This window comes from Zootoca vivipara, chromosome 1 (genome assembly GCF_965207765.1).
Source record: "Zootoca vivipara chromosome 1, rZooViv2.hap1.1, whole genome shotgun sequence".
NCBI classification, from domain to species: Eukaryota; Metazoa; Chordata; class Lepidosauria; order Squamata; family Lacertidae; genus Zootoca; species Zootoca vivipara.
In genome coordinates this window covers 88,467,413-88,488,267 of record NC_142582.1, presented here as the reverse complement: position 1 = coordinate 88,488,267, position 20,855 = coordinate 88,467,413, and the positions used below count along the sequence as shown (strand labels likewise).

General features: G+C 42.4%; 1 protein-coding gene across 2 annotated transcripts; it reads right to left on the bottom strand.

The window, feature by feature from the left end:
- Window positions 1–282: 282 nt before the first annotated feature.
- On the bottom strand, window positions 283–15,574 carry EXD2 (exonuclease 3'-5' domain containing 2). 2 transcript variants are annotated; one of them, XM_035113558.3, is made up of 9 exons: window positions 15,408–15,574; window positions 11,162–11,515; window positions 9,925–10,184; window positions 7,384–7,510; window positions 6,181–6,500; window positions 5,452–5,558; window positions 4,528–4,663; window positions 2,664–3,020; window positions 283–2,377 (listed from the first exon to the last, which is right to left on the bottom strand). In XM_035113558.3, exons 2-9 carry the CDS (start codon window positions 11,489–11,491, stop codon window positions 2,161–2,163), a joined length of 1,854 nt encoding a protein of 617 aa, XP_034969449.3. In that variant the 5' UTR covers window positions 11,492–11,515; window positions 15,408–15,574; the 3' UTR covers window positions 283–2,160. The 2 variants fall into 2 exon arrangements, with proteins under 2 accessions (XP_034969449.3, XP_088526019.1); XM_088669893.1 differs by lacking the exon at window positions 15,408–15,574 and adding an exon at window positions 15,219–15,238.
- Between the last annotated feature and the right edge of the window lie 5,281 nt (window positions 15,575–20,855).

Below are 20,855 nucleotides of genomic sequence, written 5' to 3'. Positions count from 1 at the left end.
TGGCTTTTAAAAATAGTAAATTATATGTGGAAAATAAGACAAAAGGTATTTATGAGTGAACAGATGGGAAAGTGACATAGGCCCTAAAGAGACAGATTTGCCCATTCCTCTTTGTGGCCCTCAAAAGTCACTTAAAGTGCCCAAGGGACTCATTGGAGGGGCATCTGGTGTGGCAGGGAGCTGCAGAAATATGGGTGACCTTACCAAGCACTTAACAGAATTTCCACTCAAATTAATGAAGTTTGGCGCCAACCCAAAGAGAAGAAAACAAAGCAGCTGGTGTATCATTTCTTTAAAACTAAGATTTATTCAACAATGTTAAAATGCGCCAAAATGTTGACACTCCAATCAAATATCAATGGTGAACAAAAATAGTTGGTAGCACAGTTTTTTCTTTCTTTTCTTTTCTTTTTAAAAAAACCAATTAAATTCCCTAGTATGTATAAATAACAGTTAGACCTCACAGCACCCTGTGAGGTTAGTTAAGTAAAGATTCATGTAGCCATTCCCCCCCCTTTCCATTGCAAGGCAGCTTGTTTAAATTTATTTACAGTATTTGTATGCCGCCCAATATCAGTGTTCAAGGGGCAGCATACAGCAATAAAACACTAAAATACAGTATCAATGAAACAATAAAAACAGCAGCATAAAAATGTCAGCAGCGGCCAGTAAAACAGTACAAGATGCACAGCATCACTAAAAGTACACTGCAGATCTGAAATTCATTGCATTAAGAGGCAAAGATTTAAAATGCCTGGGTAAATAAAAATGGTCTTCCTCCTGCACCAAAGAGAGTGTAAAGGGGACATAATTTGGTCAGACTGAGAGCCAGTACAAGCCTGGCAAACCTCAAACATCAGGAGTTTTAAAATCATGTCAATGAACTATCAGTCCAGATGCTGGACTAAGCAACTGAATAAAAGTCTTGTTTTTAGTTCCAGCTCTAGGGATCTAATTGTGGCAAGCAGAGAAGACCCTATCTTGTAGCTTGTTAAGGGTATTAGGATTCCCCTCACAGAACTACAATTCCCAGAGTTCCCTGGGAGGAGGGACTTATCATTAAACCACTCTGGCAATTGTTAACTTTGAAAGGAATGGGATCTCTTAACAAACTACAGTTCCCAAGATTCTTTGGGAGAAGCCATGACTGTGTCATGGTATGATACTGCAGATGAGGCCTTAGCCACTGAACTTCTCGAAATTCATATGCCACAGTGTTCTTGGTTAATAAGATAGCAGTCGGTTTTTGTTTAATTTTGCAGTAAGTTTTAGTAAGAATCTCCTCTTCCATGTGTCTGAAGTAGGGATGGTCAGACCTGTCAATCTCAGTTCTCTCAGATTCATATTTCTCCAATCTTAAAATCAGTTTGTTGCATTTCTGCAGCCATTTGTGGGTTTTATTTTTTTAAGCCGCATGAAAATTCATCAGTGTTTGAGTGTGAATTTATCCTCTCTCTCACACACATTCTTGTATAGAGTTTTGACCAATGCACAATTTTTTTCTGCAAATATAATAATTTTTCTGCACACTTTCCCCTGATATATGTGTTTCTGTAAACATTGTTTGGCTGGAGAGCAGCATCTCAAAATTCAGTCAGGTGTGCATTTTGAAGGCTTGCTATGTTTTGGATCTCGTAATGTTCTGGAAAGTTCAAACTTAGGTAAGCTCACATTTAAATATGAACTGAATTTCAACACTTTCCAGTCTGTCATTATCTTCAATTGCATACAAGGCTTTTTTCCTGTTACCACAAAGGTAAAGTTTAAAAAGGCTTACTGCGGTCCGCTGAGGAGACTGGGACCAGAGGAAACAAACTGGTTACTTTAAAACAGTATTCATTGCCACCATGACATCCTTCGTGATCCTGGAAGTCCCTCCCTGGCTACTGTAGCCGTTGTGGAACAAAGCAGCAGAGAAACAATGGGTTCAAATGGTACTTACAATTTATTCAGAACTTTTTTAAAAAAAGGGTTTTAACCATTACTCACGGTTTTGCCGATTTGACACAGTTGACCATTTCCTAAGCGACAGGCAATCTGAGCAGGATCCTGCACAGCCGCTCTTGGCGCGTAATGGAAAACAAAGAGCCCCAGTTTATTTCCCAGGTTTCCCAAGTATATTTCCCGTCACCTTCTTAGTGTATTAGTCCTCATTACGCTTCAAGAAAGTTCGACCTGGAGATCCTCCCCATATTTTTGGATCAGCTTCTCATGATTGTGACTGACAGACCACTGTGTGGGGAGATACCTCGGCTGCATAATGTCCAAGAAGTGTTGTCGCCAGCGCCTCTCCAGCTGCATGAGGGAGCGAAGCCCCCCGCGGGAAAAACCCTGGACCACTTTTAGGCCATGTGGCATGTAGCTCTCGTTACAAATCCTGAAAGGGCGTAAAGAAAATGTGGATTCAGATACAAGGACAGGACCCCATGGAATTCCAAACCACACACAGGCCTGTTATGTTTTGGCCTCCTGTATGCACTTTATAAAATTATCTGTAACACGAGTAGGCGGGGGACAAACAAACAGAAGCCTCAAGAGGGTGTTGCAAAGAAACAGGCAGAAATGAGAGGTGCTAGGGGTGAGGATCAGGTCTGGCCTGTGGTTCTCCATCACCCCTGCAACCTAGACACAGAGCTGTCAGCAAGCTAAGTTTCCGACTGTACCTGGTTTCCAGTCCAGCTGCTTCCTGCAGCATCTCCGGGGAAACGGTCACAGAGTCAAAGTAGTCCTTGATCACCTGTAGCAACTCCTCCTTCCTGGCATTGGGAAGACTGTCTGCATTCAAGAGAGCCCTGGCGCCTGAGCGGACCTGCCTGCGGATAGGGTCTTCCAGGAGGCGGACACCCTCCTCGCAACCAATGGGGGCGCCAAACTCCTCAGCCAGCTGCTGCTTGAGATGGTTGTCATAGTAATTGGAGATGGCATGGCAGGAGGTGCAGAGGAGAAGCACGTCGTGGGAGTTGTGGTCCTTCATCTGGATGGGGAAGTGCTTCCGGTACTCGTGAGGAACTATGTTCTTCCTGTTGAGGAAACAGCAGCGGTTGCCAACAGTCAGCTCTGAGCTTGCAACAACCCAGTGACAACCTAATCCAATGTGGTATCCTAGCTTGCTCATCCCCAACTCCTCATCCCTAAGGCAGTTAATGACACAAGAAGTCAGTGTACAGAGCAGCAAAACACAATAAAATGAGCAAAGCGATAAAAAGGTAGGGTATACTGTACATGTTTAAATTTTGAAGAAGCGTTTTTTAGGGTCTACAATCATGCTTGGTCCTAGTTACATTAAAGCAAATGCAAATAAAAGCCCTTGTCACGGGTCCCTTGGTTTCATCAGGACTGGGCATGGGGTGGGAATCCCAGACAAGGGGGAGAGGATGGAGTTGGAGCAGATGAGGGGCAGGAAGGTGGGCACCTGGAGGTGAAGAATGCAGGTCCGACCCCTTTTTACTCTAGATATCAGCAGAGAGGCTCATTAGGAATGGAGAGGATTCTGTCCAGCCTGAGGGGTGAGCTGAAGAAACAGGAGCTTGAGGCAGGCAGGCAGGAAAGGCATTTTGTTGAGAGCTCAGAACCACCTTGGTAGGTGGGATTGTTAGGCGTCGTCTTACACATGAGTAGGACCTTGGCAAAGACACATGCCTGACTGGCATGTTCTCTTCCTCCTGGTCAATCGTTTGGGAGCTTCAAAAGCTTTCTTCAGCCCGAACATCACAGCGACCGATGCCAAAAAGCATTAGCATGCTTAGGGATCCGCAGAGTCTTTGCAGTTTGCGTAACAGACCTCAGGCAACTCAGCATTTGGCTAATCTATCTTATTTACATAGAAACACACATGGAGCATTGCAACATGGCTCCCTCTCTCTCTAGCATCAGACAGCAAATAAAGAAAGAACAAAGGACAATAGTCCCACTTCACGGAACACAGTAACACAAACATCCTGTCTCCATCACTTCCCACTCTGTGGAATGAAAACATTTACCGTCATGTGATAGACAACAATCCCATGACTGCAGACACGGGGAGTGAATATTCAACAGGGATCAGTTGCACCCGCCCAGGAGGAGTTGTGCTGGTGCACATGTAGGACACGAGAGTCTCATAAGTGAGCACGCCCCACCTCATCTGAGAGAGGTGTGTCAGGAACATCTTCATAGTTCCTGTTCAGTTATGACTCTCTTGTCTTGCTCATGTCCCCTGAACTCTTGACTCATGGACCTTCTGTTTGCTTCTGAGCCCACACTGCTATTAGCCTGAGTAAAGATCTCTTCCTGACCCCGAAGGAAGCGCCACTGTTGTTGTGTTGTGGGACAGGAGCCTGACAGCCCTTGGCAGACCTTCCCTGACCAACATGGGGAAGGCCGGAGATTGAGTGGGCAGGGCGAGGTGTATGAGGGCATTGGGGGATAGGGCACTGAGTGCACCCCTGCCCCCATAAACAGTTTCAGCAAACACCTGATCCCCTTTCAGCCTCTAGTATTTTGCTCTACCAGAACTGAATGCCTCCCCTGGATTACTGGAGAACTCACCGAATATAAGACTCTCTTTTGCCACACACAACACACAGGTTCTCTTTGACAGTCAAGTAATAATCCACTTTAGATTCAGGGCGCCCAGAAGGTTCAAACCGTAGCTTCACAATAAATGGGTCCATGCTCACTAACTCTGTAATGGCAGAAAAAGGATGTTAAAATGTTTAATTTCTGCTTACGTGCCTTCTCTAAATAATGGGTTGCACAAAATAATAATGAATGTCTGAAGATGAATGCTTAGCAGTGGCAGGGTGTGGTGTATGTGGCAAATCTTGTTTTCCAAGCCAACATCTTCAGCCTCTGCATCTGTTTCAGTGTGTTACAGGTAGGTAGCCGTGTTGGTCTGACGTAGTTAAAACAAAATAAAAAAATTCCTTCCAGCAGCACCTTAAAGACCAACTAAGTTTTTTATTTTGGTATGAGCTTTCATGTATCTGAAGAAGTGGGCATGTACACGAAAGCTCATACCAAAATAAAAAACTTAGTTGGTCTTTAAGGTGCTGCTGGAAGGAATTTTTTTTTATTTTGTTTCAGTGTGGTTCAGCTTTAGCCCATAAACCTCTAGTTGCCTTTCTGATACCTTTCATCCCTCACTTCCTTCATCCAGACTGAGGGATCTAGATCCCACATTGGAGGAAGAGGAACAAAAGAAGATAGGTCATGTGGCCAGGACTGGGTTATGAAGTGAAGGAGGGCACACTGTGGTGAGTCTCAGATAAGCAACTTGATGGATTTTAAGAGGAATGGATGGGAAGAGCATCTGCACCCCAAGAGATAGACAATCTCTTGAGAGATATGGCCCAAATGCTGATGCACATTAAATAGTGGGCTGTTTTCCATATGTAGCTGAGCTTCTAAGTCACCATAACATTGGCCAAAAAGCTCAGTGTTGTTGACTAGTAAAATAACAGGCTCACAAACCTCCAATGCCTTTGTCAAGGTACCACTGAGCCTTCTTGCGATCACAAGTGCATAGAGGCTGCCCGTCTGGTGCATGTAAGAAGCAATTGTCATACAAGGGAGATTTTCTGCAAAAACAAATGGATGTCACAGAGAAGAAAGTTTAACATACATTGCCCAAAATATACAGTGGTAGTACCTTAATACTTCCGCTTATTGCACACAAGTTCACATGTAATAAAGGTAAATAATACTGTCACCTCAGTCTTTGGATTGACAGGGAAGCAAGACCTGCTAATTTCAACAGGATTTCCTTCCAAGGAAGACTGCAATTTTATGCACACTTACTATGAAGTAAGTCCGACTGAACCTTTGAGTAAACTTTCACAACATCAGCCTGCAAGTAGATGGCCCTTGCCCATTGCAGGCGATCACCTGCCTGTTCATCGCCACCACTAACAAGCTGGAGAAGGTCTGCAGCTCAGTGGCAGACCACCTGCTTTCCATGCAGAAGGTCCCTAGTTCAATCTCCATCATCTGCAGGTAAGGCTAAGGATGTCCTTAAGTCTGAAACCCGGGAGAGCCATTGCCAGTCAGTGCAGCCAATACCAAGCAGATTCTGATTGGGTATACAGACAGCATCCTATGTTCACAAGTTAACCTGCGGGGTGGGGACTTACGGTAATTTTTAACTGGTGCCAACTGCCCACTATTTAGTGAAAAACTATACAAAGCTGCACACAGTTTTACCTAACAGAATATCCAGTGCCCAGTGGCTTTTGCTTGTGCTTCCGAGGATCCTTTGATTCTTGGTTGACAGGGGACTGTCCATCGTTTACTGACTTTGGAATGTTTCTTTTTTTCTTTGGGCCTCCTGTGTTTTCGTCATCTCCAAAGCTACTCCTGTTTATTCCTTTGAAAGGTACATCTGCCAAACCCTGACACATCACAAGGACTTTTTCCCAACCAGGAAGAAGAGCATATTTGCTGCCTGCTGGAAGGAAGGGCAAGTTCAGCAGGTGGAGGAACAGAGCTACTGACACCTGGGTATCCCTGGCAGCATAAGCAACCTGAAGAGGAAAAGCAAGAACTCTGTGTTATAGTATGCAGGAGTGATTCCAGTACTCAAGAGGGCCCAAGAGGAAGAATTCCAAACATGAAAAGAATGAATGCAGGTTAATAAGATGAGGAAAGTAAGTTCCCTTATTCTACTTAGAACCCCCACACTAAAGTGTCAATACCAAAGCTCCATGAAGCTATAGTAAAACTGACTTCCAACAGTGTAAGAAAGCACTGCTTCCATTCTGCTGCAGTTCATCTTCCACCAAAACTACACTATTTGCCTCGCTGTCTGCTGTTGAAAAATAATGTGACTTACGTAATAAATTATGTACGTTAGGTTATCACTACATTATTGCACCCCATTCATTTCAATGTAAAGGAAATGCAATTCAGATTGAGCGGGGAGGAACATAATCAATTACATATCATTTGTGGATTGAAAGCAACACCATCAATCATTGATTGTATTCACTAGATTGATTTCTGTTCTGGACAAACAAGCAAACACCAGCAATTTCCACTCCCATTTCTGTTTTCACTACGATTTTCTGACATCCCTCCGTGCAACACAGCCACAACTGCTCCCGACCTTCATTTACACCCTCTGTTCTGGCAGCTCCTTAGGCCACTTTTTCTCTGTTTTTACGTCTTCAGATCCTGGCTTAAGCAATGCAGTCCTAATCCAAATCAGTATATATATATTTAAATCCTTAAGATGTGCTTCAGTCCTCCTCATATCTGTTTCTTGCAAACTCTTGCTCCCCTTTTCCCGCGGGAAAAATGAGATGTTCCAACTGCCACAGTGAATAACTGCAAAACTGCTGTGAGCTGCCTTGGTGACAAGACTCTCCAACCACTAACTACTACCAGTGCCGTGATGTGAAACCAAACCTGTTCTGGAGTTAGTTCTTCTACTTCCCAGTTGCTGCAGCGCAGGTGAAAAGACTTGTCAAGTGGGTAGCTGAGGATCCTCTCAGAAAGAGCTTTGAGGCTGAGTCCATTTTGGGGAAGGGTCTTACTTTAGGTTTTGTAAATGGGAGAAAGAAATGGGAGGAAAAGTTATTTTTTACACAGAAAAACTAAATGACTTCGGAACAGAATGATGCATAGGTTTTTGCAACCACTATAAGAAAGTGCCATCTGTGTCTAGAACTTTCTTGGCCAAGTGTAACCACTCACTGTTTAATCTGGGGATTTGACATCTAAATTGTCAGTGTTATTAGCATGAAGTTATTTCACAACTGCAGTTATTTGAAAAGAGTATATAAAACAAATACAATTATTAAAGAAGAAAAAGCAGGCGATCTTCCCTTATGTATATACGAGTTTTCTATCCCACCTTTCTTGTGCCAGTGCACTAAAATCCTTCCAGTAGCACCTTAGAGACCAACTAAGTTATTTATAAATATATTCTTCATTGCTGTTGTATCCAATCTGGATGCTTGGCAATGACTTTAGTAAAAGCAACAACACACACATACCCTGGAGATTTACATTGCAATCTTAGGTATGATTACTTGGAAGTAAGTCCCTCTTGGTTTAGCATGCCTTACTCCAGGTATCCCCAAACGATTCCCATCATCCCCGACCACTGGTCCTGTTAGCTAGTGATGAGGGGAGTTGTAGTCCCAAAACATCTGGAGGGCCGAGTTTGGGGATGCCTGCCTTACTCCCTTATAAAAATGTTTAGGAATGCAGCCTTAAGATCTAAAACATCTTCTGAATTAGAAATAACGGGGTATTTTTCAAAGCGTTAATAGTAAATATATCAAATGTGACTACACTGGTCAGAAAGAGAACTGTGGCTCTAAGGAGAAATAGGGAAAATATGCAGGACAACCTATTTTATAAGCTAAATGGGGTCTATATTGGGAGGAATATATGTTGGCAGAATTAGAGGAAAATATTTTCAAAATACAGTATCCGTGGTATATAGGGTGACCACTTATGCACAGACAAAAAAGTGGCCAGATAGGACACAACTTTCCATTTGTTGATCTCTCTCTCTCTCATTACTATAGTGGGAAAGACTGTGATCAGGTGGCCTAAGGGCCCACTCAGTCTGCTGTCCTGATGCATTTCAACTAGAAGATTGTCCTCAGAAAAACAGGGCACATGCCCAGCAGAGTAGTATTCTATACATCAGCAAATGTGAGAGGCTGGGAGGAGAAAGGAAAGATCCTAGGCAAGAGCTGTTTACCTTCTGCAGGTAGTAAGGGTTAAGATCTACAACCTTTAAAAGAGGTCTCTATATTCTACTTGTACTTTCCTTAGCTGTTTTTCTTATTCTTTTTTATTCGCATTAGTTTTCTATATTGTATTATGAAAATCTTAACCCCTGCCCCCCGAAATGTGGCACATTTATAAATTGGGTAATGACTTTCCCCATATCTCCCAGGCATGCCTACTTATTAATCTGTTTTGGAGAATGATTGATATATAAGCTAAGTATAAGTGTGATAGTTATAACTTTAAAAAAAACAACTGAGCCCAAAGTGGTTTTGTAATATTATCTGAAGGATTTAGTCCCAGAGACTAATTTAGAATTCATTAGTAATTTAGAATTCATTAGTAATTAATCTAACTACAGCCAAGTTAACTTACCAACTACAGCCAAGTATCACAAGTACTTGGAAAAGTAATTCCCCCGACTTGGAGTGCGAGCATATGGCATGTTGCTGTGATGCCGAAGATAATTGGCAGAGCAATCCTAACAGAATTGCTGACTGTAGGCAATTAGGATAGAGAGGAGGGGTTTATTAGCTGGTTGGAGAACCATGTCTGCCGCAGAGGTCACTGTTACACCTGTTGCTCCTGCCAGCAATAACTGGCCCCAAAATGTGGCATTGTGGGGGATAAATGTAAAGATGCTATACAACAGTTTGTTTTCCCCTGTTTATTGGGAGTAAAGGTACCCCTGACCATTAGGTCCAGTCGTGACCGCCTCTGGGGTTGCGCGCTCATCTCGCATTATTGGCCGAGGGAGCCGGCGTATAGCTTCCAGGTCATGTGGCCAGCATGACAAAGCCGCTTCTGGCAAACCAGAGCAGCACATGGAAACGCCGTTTACCTTCCCGCTGTAGCAGTTCCTATTTATCTACTTGCATTTTGACGTGCTTTCGAACTGCTAGGTTGGCAGGAGCTGGGATTGAGCAACGGGAGCTCACCCTGTCACAGGGATTCGAACCGCCGACCTTCTGATCAGCAATATGGAATATATATTAAAAAATAGTTAGCAACACTAAAAGGAAAGACCGACACTATTCTGTACCAATTGCAATGAATAACACTCTAGGGAAAAACCATGCTAGCATCCTTCTGTGGTAATCATTAAAAATAAATAAATAAAATTGAAAACACAATTCTACCACCAGCGCGTGCGTGCACACACACACACACACACACACAAATCTTTCTTGCAAGTATACATACTTCTGTCTCATGGCTAGATACCGAAGGTCCACGCTCCCTTTCACTGTTACACTGTAGCCATGAAGTAACTTGCAAGCATCTTCCCAACACCCTACCCCAACTTTCAGGATGCCACCATCTGCCAGAATGTCCAGCAAAGTCTTTGGAAGAACCTGTCCACCTCTGGTCAGCTGGGGCAAGCGAAGAATAGTGCAAAAACCACTGTAAACAGCCAGTTGCAAGAGAGACACAGGTGGATCCTTCTTCCCTTTGACTGAGACCTTGAAAAAATAAAAAGATAATTTCTCCATTATATATATATATATATATATATATATGCCATAACAGAATGTAAGTACAGTTATTTTAAAAAAAGCTTTTCGGCTATCTAGAGCAAGCCTACTGGGAACATTATGCATTTTCAGTCAATATTTCTTGCCTATCCTAATGTGAATTGATACAGGCTGCATCACCACTCGTTAAATTTGCAAACTGACTCTGGGCTCTAAGACTGCTAAACACTACACCTTGTAAGGCACACAGCTTCGCCCTAATTGCATAATGTATGGGGCTGGCAATGCACAATCTCAGAAGCGCTCCCATATTCAGGCAGTAACATCATGCATTAGCCATTATTACAGTCGTACCTTGGAAGTCGTACCTTGTGGTCTCTTCCAACTCTATGATTCTATGAATAGAATCTGTTCCAGAAGTCCGTTCGATTTCCGAAACGTTCGGAAACCAAGGCGCAGCTTCAGTTTGGTTTCCCATTGTGCAGGCACGCCGGAAACAATAGTGGAAGCCGCTCTGGATGTTCAGCTTCCAAAAAAATTCCAGAAACCAAAACACTCACTTCCAGTTTTCGATCATTCGGGAGCTGGAACGTTCAACGCCCAAGGCATTTGGGAGCCGAGGTATGACTTATTGTCTTTCAGAACCCTTAGGCTAAAATCCTAGCCAGCAGCTAGTAGTTCTTTTATTCTGGTGGGCCACTGATCTATCTAGTGCCATAAACCTATTATACTTTCTGTCTTTATAGATTAGTTATATTTTAATAGTCTGCCATAAAACATGTGTTGTGATGTGTTTTTAGAAAAACACCAAAGGGACCTAGACAATTGCATCCTTTTTAACATCAGTAATAACAATGCAATTGCATTGGTAACCTCAAGACTGTACTATTGTAATGTGGTCGTCAATCATCTGTTTCTGCCCTAAGATATTAAAGGAACAGACCTTCCCATCATTTATGACTTACCCACTCACAGTCGATTCCAAGGACTGGACAACACACCAACATTTTCTGAATAAAGGGCTCCACTTCATTCCACTGCTCTGCCTCAGAAATTACCACTACTTCCGCCCCAAGAATCTTCTCCACCCAGGGGATTGTGGCGGAAGAATGCAGTGAGAGAACATAATCTTCCAAGGGGTCTTCCTTTTCTCCTTCTTGAACTGCTCTTCCTAGGTTAAGTGCAATGCAAGATTTGTGTTTCTGACGGCGGGTGACTTTCCAGAAAATCAGGCCTCCTGCTGCAATGCCCAACAGGGAGGCCACAGTAACAGCAATGGTTGTTTGCCTTGGCATCTTTCATTCCCCATACATCTTCACCTACAGGAAAAAATGGCATTATTTAGAGTTACCTTGTAACCTCCAAACAAAATATTAAGGAAAATATATGAAGTCCTAGACAGGCTTCTGGGAGAGGGGAACATTATGTCTCCAATCTTATACCTACTTACCTGGGAGTAAGTCTCACAGAGCTCAGCAGAATATACTTCTGCATAAACATAGGCAGGATTGTGTCATATATTATTTTTAATTCCATCAAACATGCAACTGAGAAGTTCAAGATCTGACAAACTAGCTGTTTAGAGCAGGGGTCAGCAAACTTTTTCAGCAGGGGGCCGGTCCAGACCTTGTTGGGGGCCAAACTATATTTTGAAAAGAAAAGAAAAAAATTCCTATGCCCCACAAATAACCCAGAGATGCATTTTAAATAGAAGCACACATTCTACTCATGTAAAAACACCAGGCAGGCCCCACAAATAACCCAGAGATGCATTTTAAATAGAATCACACATTCTACTCATGTAAAAACACCAGGCAGGCCCCACAAATAACCCAAAGATGTATTTTCAATAAAAGCACACATTCTACTCATGTAAAAACACACTGATTCCCGGACTGTCTGTGGGCCGGATTTAGAAGCCAATTGGGCCGGATCCAGCCCCCGGGCCTTAGCTTGCCTACCCATGGTTTAGAGCTTACGGTACTAGGTTAGGAGGCTTATAATGATATAACCAACACAGTCTCGACCCAATATGGTCCTTTTCCAGGAGAACATCCATTTTAGGGAAATAAACCCAGCTTCAACTTCCTGCTCTTCACCAGATGCCTAACCCCTTAATGATACCATTTCTATTCCTCCAAATCCCTCCTCAATACTCTACTTTGGCACAATCTCCTTTGCCCTACAGTAACTAAATCTATGTATGCAAAATGCAGTAACTGTGCATTCTCCATCCTATTTCCCCTCTCTCCGTGCCCCTCTCCTTTCTCTGTTGTCTCCCTTGTGTCCAATTTCTAGACAATTAGCACTTCAGCGAAGGGATGTATCCTCTCATTCATTGTAAGATGCCAGATTCCATGGATGGCACTGAATGCATAAATAAATAATGCCAAACAGTAAAGGAAAAATATTAATATTTTAAGTTATAGTGAGGGCTTACAGCCAGTTAAGTAACTTTGAGTTGTTTGAATGGCCTTTTAACAAAATCAACTAATTAAATTTAAATGAGCATGTAACCCACAATATATACATTTTTGCAATCCTAAGCTCAGGGGAAATCACACATTGTGCATGCTTGCTCACCATTACAACTTTTCTCTTCACAGAACTCCAGGGTTCCATGGAACACAGTTTGTAAAATGCTGGACTAATTACTGTAATTCATCTACTGAGTAAGGGCCTACTGTATCCAGGCCTCGTCATAACAATCTATCATGTATTTTCTAAAATCATGGACCTCAAGTTTCAAAATGAACTATTTTAAAAGTGTATTGCTTAGTTGTGTATGGTTATTTCACTGCCTAAGACTTTAAACTGGTATAGTATTGGTTAGGAAATACTTTGGTATTTGGCACTCGACTGGCAAAGGAATTAGCTCTGCACTTGGTTGTGGAAACCCAGATTTTATTTTTATTTTTGTGGTTTTTTCAGATTTACAATTACACCTTTTCCCCATGCTATATACTGTACCATAATTCTGTTTGACTTCCCACCCAGCATTTCATGACAGTTCTTTTTAAACTTGTTTAACTGCATATATACCCTGTTTCTCCGAAAATAAGACGTAGTCATAAAATAAGCCTTAGCAGGATTTTTAAGCATTCAAGGAATATAAGCCATACCCCGAAAATAAGACATAGTGATAGGCGCAGCAGCAATGCTGGCCGCAGCAAGAGGAGGAAAAAAATAAGACATCCCCTGAAAATAAGCAATAGTGGTTTTTAAAGGGAAAATAAATATAAGACGGTGTCTTATTTTCGGAGAAACACGATATTAATTCCTTCACCCAATTTTCCACACTCTCTTATCTTTCATATTATCAACTGTGGGTCACAAAGTACTCCCTACCTGGAATTTATATTTGAGGTCCAATTTTTGTAAATATTCTACTCCCATCTCGTCAATTTGTCATCTTGACTTCTTATTTTAGATGCAATACTGGCAAGCTCTGCATATTCAGCTAGTTTGTACCGTATATCCTTTGTTCTTTCACTGGGATATCTGTTTCCAATATCTTGCATATACTATCCTTGCTACTGTTGCGTATAAAAATAAGTTCATTCCCAATTATACCTAGAAGAAATGCTTCCGGTTTCTTGGGAAAGGTAAATTTAAAGATTTTCTTTAACTCATTGTACACCATCTCCCTAAATTCTTTTGCCCATTTACATTTCCACCATAGCCGAATAAAGGAACCCTCTACCTCCAGATATTTCCAGCACATTTTTTATTTTTATTTTTATTGTATATTTTAGCCAGTTTGACTGGAGTCAAATACCATCTATACTGCATTTTGGACATATTTTCTCTTATTTGATAACATGCCAAAAAGTTCATCATTGAATTCCATAATTTTTCCCACTCAACAACCTCAATATTATGCCCAATATAAATAGCCCATTGTTATCATTGCCTCCTTAAAAAGTTCATCTTTAGTCTCCCACCCTAACAATAGTTTATATATTTAGAGATTTGTATTGGGCCCCAAAATCACTTTTTCAAATTCTGATCCTTCTTGCACAAATCCTTAGAAACCCATTTTAGAATCCAACGGAAGCGACAGTTGAAGAGAGTTAGGAGGAAGGAGGGAGGAAAAAGGGAGGAAGGAAGGAAAAAACACAATGGGTTTAAGATAGAAAATGGCATTTTTTAAAAAAGGATTGCTTGGGAGACTGCTCCAGAGTTTTAGCTTTATCACTGTGTTTCCCATGTGGTGGGATATAATAAATGTAATAAATATTTTCTCAATGCCAGTTTGTGTCTTCGTTGAGCAGAGTGGCTTCAGTTTCCACTGTAACAATTTTGAGTGGCGGAGAGACTGCCACTCCATTACAACTGACCAACCTTCCTTATGTTTGTAAATCTTAATAGACTCAAGGTATTTGGCTTCCCAGTCAGTCAGTTTCACTACAAGAGCTACCGACTGTTTTATTTCACCATTAAGGTTTCTTAAATGGAGTTAATGGCCAGTAAAGTGAGCTTTGCAAGAGCCAAGCGTTCGGATCAGGCCATTTCACCTTATAAGACCTCCCTCCCTCAGAGGTTTTAATGCAGGGACTTCTTTTTTTGTTATCTGTATGGTGCTTAGCATTTTTAGGCACTTTGAATGTGTTGCATAATACGTTCTCTATAAAAATAATAATAATCCGAACACACATATAGCGTTTGCATGACAGAGTTAACAGATAACAGCTAATACTGTGGTAATAATAATAATATAGGTAACAGTTTAATCTCTCCCCCTACACCGTGGAACTTTGTTGAAGCTGAGAGAGGTAAGAAAGGCGATAGGTGAGGAAAGATCGCACAATATTCTTTAATTGGGGAATTGGATGCTCCTTGTTGATTCAGGACCAGGTTAAGAGATCGCATAAGGAGCAGCAGGGTGCGGCTGCCTTCAGAGTATCCCAGCTCCACTCGAGTAGACCCGATTTGTCTAAAGCCCCCTTTGCATCTTGAAGTTTTTTTATTTTAGCATTCTTAGGGCTACAGTCGCAGACAGAAGGAGAGAGCTCCACCAACCTCTGAACGATATTATAACAATCTCTAGGAAAGCAAACTACCACGCGACGAGGAAATCAAACGCAAGCATCTGACGGCGATTTCCCCCTCCCGCCAGACCCAACAATCTCGCTTTTTTTAATCCTCCCCAAAGGCTGAACCTTTCAATAAACCCGTATCTGCTATCAACAAAGGACACGTGCATGTTACCTGCTTCTGTTCCGTGGGGCAGGAACTCCTTCTCCGTGGTGTGCGCGCTTCCCGGAGCCTGCTCGTACGCGAACGCTTCCGTCCTTCGGGGAGAGGAACGTACACGTGCGTTGCCGGAGCTCCCATTAACGCAGGGAGTCGCCATGTTGTACGGCAATTGTGACTGTGGTTCCATCTGTCTGAGCTTCCGGGCTGCTTAAAGGAATAGCGCCTGGTGGACGGAGTTCTTCTTAAAACCAGGCCAGCCTTTACTAGAGAACAAGTGCGGTTGGGATTCACTGGCGTGTGTCTTGCGCGGGCTGTGCAATCCTATACACGCGTTAAATGTATTTCGGATCTCACTAACCGAGCTTTTAGAATGAGTGCGGAAAGGGAAGGTCCTACTCAAGCAGCCCGATCCTATCACGGTTTGTTTGGAAAGTTAATTGCGACGGGGTTCAAAGGAAGCGCCCATAGGATTGCATCCTTGCACCTCAGTTTACAGAAGAAGGGAAAAAAATCGCCCTTTGTGCCTCATAACTACCTCTGCTGAGGCAACATGTTGGAAACTGTTGCCGTGTGATTTCCTTCATTTTTTTTAATGTGTGCTTGTCGGTGATTTTATTTTTTAATGTAGATCCCTGTACAGGAGGCAGGAGTTCCCCAACTATCAAATTCGCAGGTTGCACTACTGATAATGATTACATCACGGGAGAGCAGAAGGTAGATTGGTATCTGGTACAGATCTTTGAAGGAATTGTAGACCAGCAGGATTCAGATCCTGGCCCTCTTCTAAATTAGACTGCAAAAATGGAGAGAATGGGGCTGGGGAGATTTTCGTATGACAGGATTGTGACCTCCATTATGATGCTGACAACAAATTTCTGGGTCCTTGGTGACAACCTGATCAAGAGCACCTCTGTTTTGCTCCTGGCTCTTGTTGACCTTAAAATAAAAAAAACATCCTGCAAGCATCAAGTCTTCCCTCACCTATCAGAACAAGGAGCAAATAATCAAATTAGGGGTTCAGACAGCAGAGCTGGCCCCTGTGCCAAATCTAGCCAGAAGGTTGCTGCCTGGTTCTTCATTTAGTTGCCAAGCCAGAGAGAGACAGAAGTGCCTGTGCCATAGAGCTTCCTGGGAAGCTACTGTTCGGAAGAGGGTGGAGCTTTGGTCTCCTGTCAGATAATAATGTACAGTATACACAAGAACTTATTATTTCAGTATGTATTAATTTATCAGGAAAAAGTACTAACCTCATATTCTGTACTCCAAGACATAAACGTGGATTAACCAGATTAAATAATAAACTGACAGGCATTGGGGTAGCTGACATTTACCCAAACTTTTCAGTTTCTCTGGAGAACAGAAGGGGAGGTAAAGGAAACAGAAATGGAACAGACCAACATGATAGTTGTGAGCTTGCATTTTCATGGCAGATGCACTGAAATAATGTGAGGGGCACAGGACTTCATAGTCTAGCCCCTCCCACACCGCTATATGGCATGGTCACACCTACACTGTAGCTTCCTGCAATGTGAAATGCTTACCCAACATCCATGTGTTTGGCAACATGAGCAAGGCATCTCATTTGGAGATGTAGTAAACCTGTTGTCTAGTTTAGCATGCGGTGAGCAGCTTTAATCTCCTAAGAACTTCACAAATTTGTCACAGTAGGCCTCCAAGTGCTCCACATTTCATTGGCCAGGAGAAATGACAAAAAGACTCGTGACCCCATGGATCAGCGCACGCCAGGCACTCCTGTCTTGCACTGCCTCCCGCAGTTTGGTCAAACTCATGTTCATAGCTTCGAGAACACTGCCCAACCACCTCGTCCTCTGTTGTCCCCTTCTCCTAGTGCCCTCCATCTTTCCCAACATCAGGGTCTTTTCCAGGGAGTCTTCTCTTCTCATGAGGTGGCCAAAGTATTGGAGCCTCAGCTTCACGATCTGTCCTTCCAGTGAGCACTCAGGGCTGATTTCCTTCAGAATGGATAGGTTTGATCTTCTTGCAGTCCGTGGGACTCTCAAGAGTCTCCACCAGCACCATAATTCAAAAATAGTCATGATTAAGAACTCTTAATTCATGTTTGGTCATCTTCACAATGAGATTTCCACCATCTGCACTCTAGCCATCATCTGACCTTCATTTTCCACAGTTCCCCAGAGAGCGAATGTGGGTTCATGATGTCAATGTATCTTCAGGAACCATAATTCAAGTGGGCTTAGTAGCAATTCTATCCTTGTTCAGGAGGCATAAGTCAGAAAGGAGGAAAGTGAAAGCAAAATAACAGCTGTTGGATTGGAAAGCTTTTATTCTTCATAATATCATTATCACAAACATGTTCCCCAGTTTAACTATTGTAACAGAGTATTCAAGCATAAATGTTGAATGAAAAATAAATGGAAGCAACTGATGCATGAGCTGATTCGGGTATGGGAAGCAAAATTGAAACTCCAAACTAAATTTGACTGGCACTGCACATAAGAGGGAGATGGCCACCAAGCTTTGGCCAAAAGCTCATCTGCGAATGTTTGTGCTTGAAAGCAACTGAGCTGCCTTCTCAGATAAAATATATATATATTTAACTTTCAAGTATTACAGAAGATGTTATACAACACTGCCAATAAATCAAATCAAATTCCTCATTTTGTGATCTTCTGTGGCACATTAGTTGGTACCTAACAATTAAACGTGCATATAGGAAACAAAGAGGATTCTTTGGTGCTTTTTCTGGTATACATCAGGGCTCTCCAACATCCTAAGGTGCTAGAAGAAATGTTAGAAGTACTGTATTTTGCTGGGTATAAGACTAGGTTTTTAAACCAAAAAATTCGGTTTAAAGTTGGGGATCGTCTTATACACAGGTAGTGCTGAGGGGTGTTTTCTTAATTTGGAGTCCCCAAATTTGGAGTCTTATACATGGGGGCGTCTTATACACGGAAAAATATGGCACAAAGATATATATTTTTCTGAAACACATTTGAGGTCTACACCCACCATTCTTTCTATAATGTAGCACACATTTGGGGATTCTCCCCTCTACATTTTTACCACTTCTTCCTCTTAAAAAAAATGTATGCACTCTTATCAGTTTTACTAACGCCAAGGTCTCCCTTCTCTGATTTCTGGTGAACCTGACAACGCTGGGGGAAAGCTTAGTCATTATCCCTTTGCTCTCCTTGTTCTCAATGAAACAGGAGAAGGTTGGGTGAAGGCCTTGTCAAGGTCACCAATACAGGAAATCTTCCATCTGCCCATCCTTTTCCCTTCTCCTGCTCCAAGGATCAGAGGATGTGTGTGTGTGTTTTATTTAAAAAGTAGTGTTTGTGCGCAAAATAGTTTAATTTTAAAAATAAACTGGCAGGCATTGGTGTAACTAATAAGACATTTCCCCAAACTTTAAGTTTCTCTGGAGAACAGAGGGAGGGATGAAGGACAGAGAAATGGAACAGGCCAAAATGATATTTGTGGGATTGCATCTTCAGAACAGATTGTCTTGGGACAATGAGTGACAGATACTGACAGTTGACCACAGTTTGGCCGGGTGGGAATAACTGACTGGGGGAAATTAATAGACTCACTGAGAAACAGCTTGATCTTTTGTCAACTGCTTGGCTCTGGATTTTATCCACTGTTTTGCTTTTTTGTATTTTGTTGTTGTTGTTCTGTTAATGTTATTATAATTCTGTTGCTTTATTGATTTTTGATGTTCTCTACCTTGGACATTTTATGCAAAGGCAGAACTGTAATGTTTAAAATACATAAATATTGGTCCCTGAGCCAGTCACTCTTGACTGTCACACCGCACCATCATAAATGCATCTCTTCCTAGTCAATTTTCCTGGAATAACTTGTTTGCCTCCTTCCAACAACTCCTTCAGCCAAGCTGGTGCCAAACATATTGCTCTGCTTTCCTTTGGACCACACCAGTGAGGCCAAGAGGGGAGTCATGTTGTCTGGGCAATGTTCTCCATACACACTGCCCAGGCTTGTGCTCCAGGGAGATTCCGTTACCTCACTTGTCACAATGAGGGAACCGTCAGAAGGTCATCAGAGCTGGATCTCAGTGTCCAGGCTGAATTATGGGGGTGAAGATGCTCCTTCAGGTATGCAGGGCCAAAGCTGTTTAGGGCTTTAAAGGTCAGCACCAACACTTCGAATTGTGCTCAGAAATTTGCCAAACGTACTTTCTTTGTCAAATAAAGTAAGCTCTATTTGATGCCACATCCACCCCATGGCTCTAGCTACTTACCCTCCTGTTTCATTGCAAAAGGGCCACTAAAGTAACAACATAACATAATAATAGCTTACTGGATCAGGCCAATCACCCATCTATCTAGCATGCTGTTCTCGCAGTAGCCAACCAGATACCCGGGGGCAGCCCACAAACAGAACCAGAGTGTAACAGCACTCTGCCCACTTGTGATTCCCAGTGACTGTCATTGGGCAGCCTTGACAGGAGCAATTGTGTCAATCTCTCTCTGCAGCCTACCATTCCACAGTGTGACAAGAGCCTTACAGAAGCACCAGTCACCAGATGGAAATCCCTCAAAGCATTCAGGAATACATCAGATTCTCTATGGGTGGACTATCTGATTTGGTTTTCCAGCACTGCAGAGTGATGTCATCTTGCGTTTTAATTTGTTGGAAGCCACCAAGTGGCCGGGGTAACCCAGTCAGATGGGCGGCATATAAATAATAAATTATTATAATTATAACTGACTTCAGCCCAAATCTCAACAGTAATCTGTCCATGACAATTCTATCAGCTGAGTATTGAAAGTCTGCCTTGTGGCAAATACCGCAAATGAAGTGGGAGCAGTGAAATAGCCATGTTTGCTGTTACAATATGTTTTTCCCCAGAATTGCTAAAACAAAAATGGATTGTAAGGAGCTCCAAACTGGGTGAATGGACACTAAAATGGGGAATGCAATTTGAAGTAAGCAAGTGTAAATTGATACAAACTGGGGCAAAAAAGTCTTAATTTCACATATTCTAATAGGGTCCGAGCTGGCAGTGGGTAACCAAGAATAAGACCTTGGAGTCATATTGGGCAGCTCAACAAAGACATCTGCCCAGTGTATGGCAGTTGTGGAAAAGGTGAACTCCATGTTAAGGATCATTCGGAAAGAAACTGAAAGCTGTCCATTTCATCATACAAATCTATGGTGTGGTCACACATGGAATACTGTGAATAACTCTGGATGCCACCTCTGGTGTGGAAAACATTCAGAAAACGGCAAGCAAAATAATCAAATGGGCTCAACTTCCATATAAGGAACAACATGGGGGTTTAGCTTAGAAAAAGAGTGAGTTAGGGGGAACATGGTATTAAAAAAGTAGACAAGTCCCCCTCTCGTAATACTAGACAGAAGACAGGGTCATCCAATGAAGCTGAATGGTGGAAGATTTAGGAAAGGCAAAAGGCAGCACTTCTTCACACAGTGCATAATTAAATTGTGGAA